This window comes from Propithecus coquereli, unplaced genomic scaffold (genome assembly GCF_000956105.1).
Source record: "Propithecus coquereli isolate 6110/MARCELLA unplaced genomic scaffold, Pcoq_1.0 Scaffold241, whole genome shotgun sequence".
NCBI lineage: Eukaryota > Metazoa > Chordata > Mammalia > Primates > Indriidae > Propithecus > Propithecus coquereli.
In genome coordinates, this window is record NW_012147964.1 from 2,946,392 (window position 1) to 2,955,384 (window position 8,993).

Here is an 8,993-nt window from a genome sequence, read left to right on the forward strand (position 1 = left end):
TCTGTGTCTTATGTTCTATGTCTTCGGTGCCTAGAACAGGCCTGGCACACACAGTAGGTGCTCCATAAATAACTGTGCAGGGAATGATTGAATGTTGTCTTAAACTAGAAGTTGAGGCTGGGCGCAGTGGCTCACGCCTGTAATCCTAGCACTCTGGGAGGCTGAGGATCGCTTGAGGTCAGGAGTTCGAGAACAGCCTGAGCAAGAGTGAGACCCCCATCTCTACTAAAAACAGAAAAAATTAGCCAGCGTGGTGGCATATGCCTGCAGTCCCAGCTACTTGGGAGGCTGAGGCAGGAGGATTGCTTGAGCTCAGCAGTTGGAGGCTACAGTGAGCTATGATGACACCATGGCACTCTAGCCTGGGTGACAGAGCGAGATCCTGTCTCAAAAAAATTAATTAATTAATTAATTAAAAAAAATAAAAAAGGATGAAGTCTCGCTATGCTGCCCAGGCTGGAATTGAACTCTTGGACTCAAGCGATCCTCCCACCTCAGCCTCTGAAGGAGGTGGGGTTACAGATGCACACCACCACAGGCAGCATAGCCAAGTGTTAATTATCAGGGCTTTCATGAGTGACCTGTGGTGGGAATATTTACACCAGAGGAATTGGCAAACACTACCAATGCGAGTTGCTGTTGTTTTCAGAGAGCCCTCGGCCAGTGCACCATGGTAACATACACTACAGAACACAGCAGACAAAATCCACGAATCTCTGCCCTGGGTGCGTACATTCTGGTGGGGGAAGACAGATAATAGACAAAATAATTAAGTTAAATGGACAGTGAAATATAGGTGCCATGGAGAAAAACAAAACAGAGAAGTGGATAAAGAAGTGCTGACCACGAGGTTGTAATTTGAATGAGAGTTCTCAGGGAAGACCTCGTTGAGGAGGTAACATCGAGCAAAGCAGCACACATTTGAGTGAGAGAGTGAGCAGAGATATTTGGAGGAAGAGTGTTTCAGGTTTAGGGAAGAGTCTGTGCAAAGGCCCTGGGGCAGGGCTGCACCTGGTGTGTTGGAGGCACAGCGAGGAGGCCCGTGTGGCTGGAGCAGAGAGAGGAGGAGAAGAGCGGGAGGAGGGGAGAGACGGAGCCGAGTGGGCAGATCGTGCAGGGCCTGGTGGGCTACAGGGAGGACTTGGGCTTTGCCCCTGAGGGAGGTGGAAGCCATGGAGGGCTGTGGGCACAGGAGGGCCGGGCCCTGACTTGGTGCTCACGGGCGCCCTCTGGTGGCCACTTTGGGAAGGACAGACTGTGGGGGGGGAAGAGGGTGGGAGCTGGATACAGGGCAGAGGGGACAAGGCTGGCCCAGGGGGGGCCATGATAGGAATGACCTGGTGGCAATTGCAGAGGGGCTGGACTTTACCGCATTTCTTTTCTTTTACCATTTCTAAACACGTTACAACGAGTGTATTGTTTTCATTTCTTTTCACACTACCGTCAGATATGTTCCTCAAAAGGGATCTGCAGACTCAAAGGCTCTACATTTAAAAGTTAAAACACTTTTTCAAATCTTTAACTTTGAAACGTTTAAACATTGAGAAGAATAGTCACCCACCTTTTCCCAGCCAACTATTTTTCCAACGTCTTATTATGAAAACTTTCAAATATATAGAAAAGTTGAAAGAATTTTACAGTGAACTGTCATATGTCCACCACCTACTTTCTCCGATTAACAGTTTGCTGTTTTATTAAATGAATGAATGAATGAATGAATGAACAACTGCAACATTTCCTCTTTCTCCCTTCCCTGTCTCGGGTTGGCCACGCCCCCTGAGCCTGACCCCGCCCAGCCCGCGACTCTGCGCATGCTCTGTGGCCAGCCGGCCGCTGAATCGGCACAAACCATTTTCACTGATCGTAGTGGGGGGGAGGTCGGAGAGAATCTTTTCCGAAAAAGGGAAAGACGTTGCCAGTTCCGTTCCCTGAGGAATATCCCTGGATGGATGCTGATGTGGCAGTGTGAGCTATGGCACTAGTGCCGACTCAAGCTTCCGAGTCTCTCTCCTCCGTGGAAGCCTTTTGCTGGATCCCCCCCGGAGCTGCGTTGGTGTCGCCCGGCCGGTCACGTGGGCGGGAAGATGGCGGCCCTCAGGGCGCGCTGCGAGGGTCGCTCCTGGTGAAGCTGTCGTGGCGGCGGTGACGCCTGTCGGAGCTGGCCGAACCAACGGGTCCTGAGTCTCGGAGGCTCGGTGGGGCGTCCCGGCGGCCGGGAGCACGGTGCGGGGCCCGGGCCTGGCGGGCGGGCGCGGGGAGACCGCCTCGTCGGAGCATCCGGGCTCGGGGATTCGTGGGCTGGGGCTGGGGTCGGGGTTGAGGGGTCCCGAGTCCTGGCGACCTCTTTCCCCCCCGGGGTCTGGAGGCCTGTCTCCGGGCATCCCCTCGCTGGGGGATCGGGGGAGCCAACACGTGAGGGGTCCCCTTTCTCGGAGGCGACCCCTTTCTCGGAGTTTTGGCGACTTTGAGAGCCAACCTGTGACTGATTCAGTGCTGGGGGATCCACGTAGAAGGATCTTGAGCCATAGTTTCTGAGGGTCTTTCTCAAGGAGTCTTGGGGAGCCGGTCATCGCCGGAGGATCCTGACAGCCCCCCTTGACGGGTCCCTTGTCAGGGCGATCCCCCTTTCTTGGGGACGGGATCTAGTTACCGCATCCGGAGATGTTTAGGGACTCTTGATTTAGAGGGGTCTCTAGGAGGGGCAGGGGTTTCCAGAATTCAGGTCTTCTCTTCCATCACTTACCCATTCCTCCTGTCTGCCTCTAAGACTTTCACAGGGTTGAGCGGATTCTCAGACTGCCTTGGTGGGGGGCTGATTCCCTGAACCCCAGGCCTACACTCTTGTCCCCCTTCCCACCGGAAAATGGGCCTGAGGTGTGAGTTTTGGACTTGGAGGTGGGTAGATGTATCGTCCCTCGTCCTTCTGAGCACAGAGGTGGGTGTTGGGCTCTCTGCCGAAATACTTAATGCTAGTTCTAGTTTATTAAGTGCGTGCTAGCGGAGGGTTTGCACTGTTGAACAGAGTGGTCGGAGAACGCCACCCTGAGAGGGTAATAACTGAGCAGAGACTCGAAGGAAACCCAAGACTCAAGTTGTTAATACTTTAATTCCAAATGAAGAGACCAAGCTCAGAGACATTTGCCACCATTTGGGTCCCACTCAAGAGCCGTACAGCCTCTCTTCTCTTTACTTCCTTCCTGTAGCTAGAGCTGCCTTCTTGGCCACAAATTTCCCTTTTCCCCAGGAGTTTAAAGTCTCTGGGGATGAGGAGCCTTTCTCAGATGTCTTGAGGGAGGCCCTGCGCAGACTGGGAGTCAGAAGTCCTGGGTCCTGTGTGCTCTTGAGACAAGTCACTGCTCATCTGTGTAGAACAAGGAGTCGGGTGTCCGTGGCCCCTAGTTCCCTGCCATCTCACACACTCTTGGCTTCTTTGGTCTCTGCTGATCCCTCTTTCAAGTTGTCACCCTCCTTTGATGACCACATGTGCTTAGGCAGCTACACGTCCCTCGTTAAACCCAGGCAGCCCTGCCAACGCCACAGGACACCGGAGAGGGCTAGTGACATGCCGTAGCCTGCCTGTCCTGTTTATGAAGCATCCACCACGTCCTCAGCAAGTCTAGAGGGCAGAGAGGTGTCCTTTCTCCTAGCCTTAGCTGTGTCATTCCATCTTAGTTCATCCACCCAACAGAGCATTGGTGGTTTAGAGCCTGACTCTGCCTTTGTTTCCTTGCCTGTAAAACAGGGATACTCCTAGTACCTACTTTGTAGGGTTATGATGAGGATTAAGTGAGTTAATATAAAAGGGTTAGAGTGCCTGACACATAGCAAATGCTACATAAAAGTCAGATGTTGTTGTTGTTATGCTGTTTTTATTGAGGACCTGTTGTGTGCTGGTCATTGCGCTAAGTGCTGGGAGGACAGCAGTGGGGAGGGGAGACTCAGTCCCTGCCTTCAGGGTTCTGTTGTTCTGTTGAGGGATGAGACAAATTATAAGCAACTGAACCAATAACATCCAGTGCAATGTCTAGCAGTGGTTAGTGCTCTGAAGAAAAATGAAGGTGAACAAGGGAAAAGAGATGACAAAGTAATATTGCAGATTGTGGTCAGGGAAAGCTTCTATAAGGAGGTGACATTTCAGACTAAAGGAAGTGAGAGGATGAGCCACAGGTGCATTTGGGGAAAGAATGTTCCCTATGGAGAGAACAGCCAGTGCAAAGGCCCTGGGGCTGGAGAAGAACAAGTGAGGGGGAGAGAGGGAGGAGGGAAGGGCTTTTGGGACTATTGAGGAATTTTCAGTAATGAGAAGCCATTGAAGGATTTCAAGCAAGAGAGTGACAGGGTCCAGTTTACATTCCAAAAGGATTCCCAAGTCAGTTATCTAAGCTGCATAACAAATTACCCCATACTTAGCAGCTTTAAACACCAGTAAATGCTACTCGCACAGCTGCTGTGGGGTGGCAGTCTGGGCCTGGGTTAGCTGGCTTGTTCCGGCTCTGGTCTCTAAGGCTGCAGTGAAGACATAGGCTGGGGACGCATCGTCTGAAGGCTCACCCTGGGGCTGGAGGAGCTGCTCCCAAGCCACCTCTCTCATGTGGCTGTTGGTAGAAGGCCTCAGTTCCTTGCCACCTCAGCCCCTCCACAGGGCTGATTGAGCTTCCTCCCAACATGACTGCTGGCTCCCCGAGAGAGAGCGCAAGGAGGAAACCACTGCCTTTTATGCCCTAACAGCAGAAGTCTCACTCTGTTATTTCTTCCATATCCTACTGTTCACAGGGGTCAGCTCTGTTCATAGTAGGAGGGACTGACTATATAAGGGCACGAATACCAGGAGGTGGGATCACCGGAGGCTGTCGGGGACCAGCCATCCCTCGGGTTGCTGTGTGGAGAGCAGACAGTGGAGGGCATTCCTGATAGACAGGTGTGAAGCGTGAGGCTCAGAGAGGGAAAGTAGCTTAGGGAAGGCTGAACAGCAAGTAGGCTGGGTCCCAGATGGGCTTTCAACCAGATGCCCAGTGGGTAGGAAACCACCCACCCTGGTCCTATGAACATGCCATTGAGCTGGTGAAGGACACCTCTGACCTGACCTCTCGTTTTTCTACTGTAGGTTCTTACAGCCCTGAGACCCTCCATTTAGCCTGAGCAGGACTGTGTTCCGTCGACGGGCAGGAGGAGGTGGGCGCCATGGTGACAGAGCAGGAGGTGGAGGCCATCGGGCGGACGCTGGTGGACCCCAAGCAGCCCCTGCAGACCCGCTTCCGGGCGCTGTTCACGCTGCGTGGGCTCGGCGGCCTGGGTGCCATCTCCTGGATCAGCCAGGCCTTCAGCGACGATTCCGCCCTGCTCAAGCATGAGCTGGCATACTGCCTGGGCCAGATGCAGGACGCCCGCGCCATCCCCGTGCTGGTGGACGTGCTGCGTGACACCCGCCAGGAGCCCATGGTGCGCCACGAGGCAGGTGAGTGGCCGGGGCCTCACGCCCTCCCATCTGTGGCCGGGCCACCCCACTCCCTTCTGCCTCTCCTCTTGGTTGCCTCTTGCGTCCACGTGCTCACTCACTCAGGTGACACACGTCAGGGCGGTCAACTTTCCGTAAAGCCCTGGACAGTAAATAGCTTTAGCTCTGCGGGCTGGACAGTGACCCAAAGGTCCCCCGTAAGCCCTCCGCCAACACACGGCCGTGGTGGTGACCCACAGCAACCACTTGTAAGCACGGAGATTTGAAGTTCTTACCATTGTCACTTGTCAGGAAGTATTATTCCTTTGATTTAAAAAAAAAAAAACATTTAAGGCTGGGTGCGGTGGCTCACGCCTGTAATCCCAGCACTTTGGGAGGCAGAGGCAGGAGGATCCATGGAGGTCAGGAGTTCGAGACCAGCCTGAGCAAGAGCGACCCCATCTCTACTAAAAATAATAATAACAATAATTATAATAGAATAAATACAGAAATGAGTCCGATGGTCGGCGTGTCGGTGTGGCTGGGACTGTGTGTCTGTAACCAGAGCGTTGCTTTGCAATGAGCCAGTGACGGGCTCCTGACCCGGAGGTCGTGCTGGCGCACACGGGATTCTGCCCAGGCGGAGGGAGGGAGGCAGGCGCACACCTGCGTAGCCTTCTACAGGAAAGGACAAGGCCACCGTCTCACCTGCTCCACAGGCGGGGCTTTGGGCTCTATTTCGAGAAAATGCAAAGCTCGCACCTGCATCCAGGCTCCGCAGAGAGAGAGCAGCCCCCAGCTTGGGCCCCTGCCCAGGCCTGGTCTCCGCACACACCTGCCACTGCCCGCTGCACCCACGTCCTGCCTTGGTCTGCCCAGCCTCCTCCCCCATCACAGCGTAAAATCTCCTCTTGCAGGGGGCTGTTCCTGAGGGCTCCACTATTCCTAATGTTCTTGGAACTCCTTGTTAGCTGTGTTCCGGGGCTGTAACGACACACTGGTCTCAGGGTCTCAGGGGCAGGGGCTGCTTTGCTCTCTGCTGCAGCCTGCATGGTTCCAGGCAGGTCCCCACTCTCGGGGAGGGACTGATTGGCTGGGCCTGGAGCCTGTACCCGCCGCAGCTCCAATCAGCCGTGGCCAGAGGCGGGACCACCCCACACAGGCAGAGTCAGAGGGGTGTCAGGGGGTCAGTGGCTCCCCCAGGTAGTGTGACATGTCCCGCCCACCTGCCCACCACACGCTATCTGGCTGCTTCTTCCCAGGGGAGGCCCTAGGAGCCATTGGGAACCCGGAAGTCCTGGAGCTGCTGAAGGAATATTCCACGGACCCTGTGGTTGAGGTAACGCAGCCCCCACCCCTCTCCCTGCCTCAGGGCCTTTGCACGGGGTGCGTCCTCCTCCCCCAGGTCTTCACCTGACTCCTTGGCTGGCTTGGTTCAGGTCTCTGCCTTGACGTCACCTCCTCATTGAGGTCCTCCCTGGCCCTGTGTCTGTCGTCCTTGTCACCCTGCTGGTTTAGTTCTGTTGCCTCTGCTAAACCCCCAGCCCCGGAGGGTGGGAATGGCCCCATCCAATCCCCCCAGGACCGCCAGCTGCCCCAGCGCCTCCTCTCCCTGCAGGTGGCTGAGACCTGCCAGCTGGCCGTGCAGCGGCTCGAGTGGCTGCAGCAGCACCGCGGGGAGCCCGTGACAGGGCCCTACCTCTCAGTAGACCCAGCGCCGCCGGCGGAGGAGCGCGACGTGGGGCGTCTGCGAGCCGTGCTATTGGACGAGTCCCAGCCGCTGTTCGAGCGCTACCGGGCCATGTTCGCGCTGCGCGACGCTGGGGGCCAGGAGGCCGCGCTGGCGCTGGCTGAAGGTGAGGCGGGCGGGGTCCCGCCCAGCGCCCCCCGTGTGAGTCTCAGTGGCCGCATCTGTGCGCTGGACCAGGCCTGGCCCCGAGCACTTCCCATGGGACTATTAAGGACCCGCGCAAGGGGCGGGCGCGGTGGCTCACACTGATCCCAGCAGTTTGGGAGGCCGAGGCGGGAGGCTTGCTTGAGCCCAGGAGTTGGAGGCTGCAGTGAGCTGTGATCGCGCCACTGCGCTGCAGCCTGGGCGACAGAGCGAGACTAGGCCTCCAGAACTCTCCCCGGCTGCTCCGGCCTCTGTAGCTCTGGGTCAGCTCCCCCAAGCGTCCTGACCACCCCGCTGGGGCTGTGGTGTCCGCAGACGAGCCCCTTTCTACCTGTCTCGGCCCTGGCTCTGTCGTTCCTTCTCTCCTCTGGGTGTCCCGGCCCCGGCCCCACGCCGATGGCCCTGCCCAGAGAGTGACCGCCGCCTCCCGCCCGCAGGCCTGCGCTGTGGCAGCGCCCTCTTCCGCCACGAGGTGGGCTACGTCCTGGGCCAGCTGCAGCACGAGGCGGCCGTGCCCCAGCTGGCGGCCGCCCTGGCCCGCCCCGCCGAGAGCCCCATGGTGCGGCACGAGTGCGCCGAGGCCCTGGGCGCCATCGCCCGGCCCGCCTGCCTGGCGGCGCTGCGGGCCCACGCGGCCGACCCCGAGCGCGTGGTGCGCGAGAGCTGCGAGGTGGCGCTGGACATGTACGAGCACGAGAACGCGGCGGCCTTCCAGTACGCCGACGGGCTGGAGCAGCTGCGCCGCGCCGCCTGCTAGACCCGCCCCGCCCCGCCCGGCGGCCTGGCTGGGCTCCCCAGGACCCTGCAGGGCCGCCTCTCCCCGCAGCACTCGGCGTCTAAACTGGGTTCGTGTAACTCAGGTCTGGTTTCTCGACTCCCCCTGGGTGCACTTGACCTGCGCCCCCCCCACCCCCCGCGCTGTCCCCCATCCGGGACTGCACGGCTGCTTCTCACCTGGACTCCCCGAGTCTCTTGGAAGCTGCCCTGGGGCCCAGCACAGGGCTGCGGTGTGGACGTTTCCAGGCACAGGGGTGAGACTTCGGGAAAGGGTTTGGGGCATCCAGCTCACGACGGGCTGTCTTGGGAAGGAGGGTTTTCGGGGAACCCCAGGGCAGAGCAGGGAAGGGGTACAGGTTCTGGGGGCCTGGGCAGAGGCGGGGAGGTGGTCCTTTAGTGGCATGGGCCACGTGCAGGGGCCAGGGACGGACAGGACACTGCCCAAATGGAATATTAAATTATTTTTGCCAAGTGATGACTCTCCTGAGTGTGTTGGGGGAGGGTGAACGGGCGCTCACAGAATGTTGCCTGAATGTGGGGGGTGGAGTGTGTTTGGAGCCACCAGCTCTAGGAATTGTCCTGCCCTCGAACCTGCACGACCGTCAGCGACAGGCACGGGTTAAAGTCTGCCCCGCCAGCCCCCGTTTCCCTGCCCTCCAGCCTGGCCCACCCCACACCCTCATCCTCCCCCAGCTCCTATTTGGGAGAAGGGGTTCAGTGGTACAGCTAAGAGCCCGGCTGTGGGTTCCCCTCCCCGCTCCCCTGATTCCTGCATTCACGGCCCCGGGGCAGCCCATCTGCCTCTCTGTGGAGCGGGTTCAGCAGGAGAACCGCGGGTCCGTGGCTGCTTCTCTACAGCCACAAGAGCCCAAAACCAAAAGTTGGAGG

General features: G+C 57.9%; 1 protein-coding gene across 1 annotated transcript; it reads left to right on the plus strand.

The window, feature by feature from the left end:
- Positions 1 to 2,119: 2,119 nt before the first annotated feature.
- On the plus strand, positions 2,120 to 8,223 carry DOHH (deoxyhypusine hydroxylase/monooxygenase). Its single transcript, XM_012646175.1, has 5 exons — positions 2,120 to 2,223; positions 5,105 to 5,455; positions 6,697 to 6,773; positions 7,053 to 7,290; positions 7,766 to 8,223. Exons 2-5 carry the CDS (start codon positions 5,182 to 5,184, stop codon positions 8,083 to 8,085), a joined length of 909 nt encoding a protein of 302 aa, XP_012501629.1. The 5' UTR covers positions 2,120 to 2,223; positions 5,105 to 5,181; the 3' UTR covers positions 8,086 to 8,223.
- The last annotated feature ends 770 nt before the right edge of the window (positions 8,224 to 8,993 follow it).

Bases quoted from the DNA above. Each gene is read 5' to 3' on its own strand.
- DOHH (XM_012646175.1), top strand. From the start codon at position 5,182: ATGGTGACAGAGCAGGAGGTGGAGGCCATCGGGCGGACGCTGGTGGAC. The intron at 5,456-6,696 runs GTGAGTGGCCGG...GCTTCTTCCCAG, and splicing joins CATGGTGCGCCACGAGGCAG to GGGAGGCCCTAGGAGCCATT. The intron at 7,291-7,765 runs GTGAGGCGGGCG...TCCCGCCCGCAG, and splicing joins CGCGCTGGCGCTGGCTGAAG to GCCTGCGCTGTGGCAGCGCC.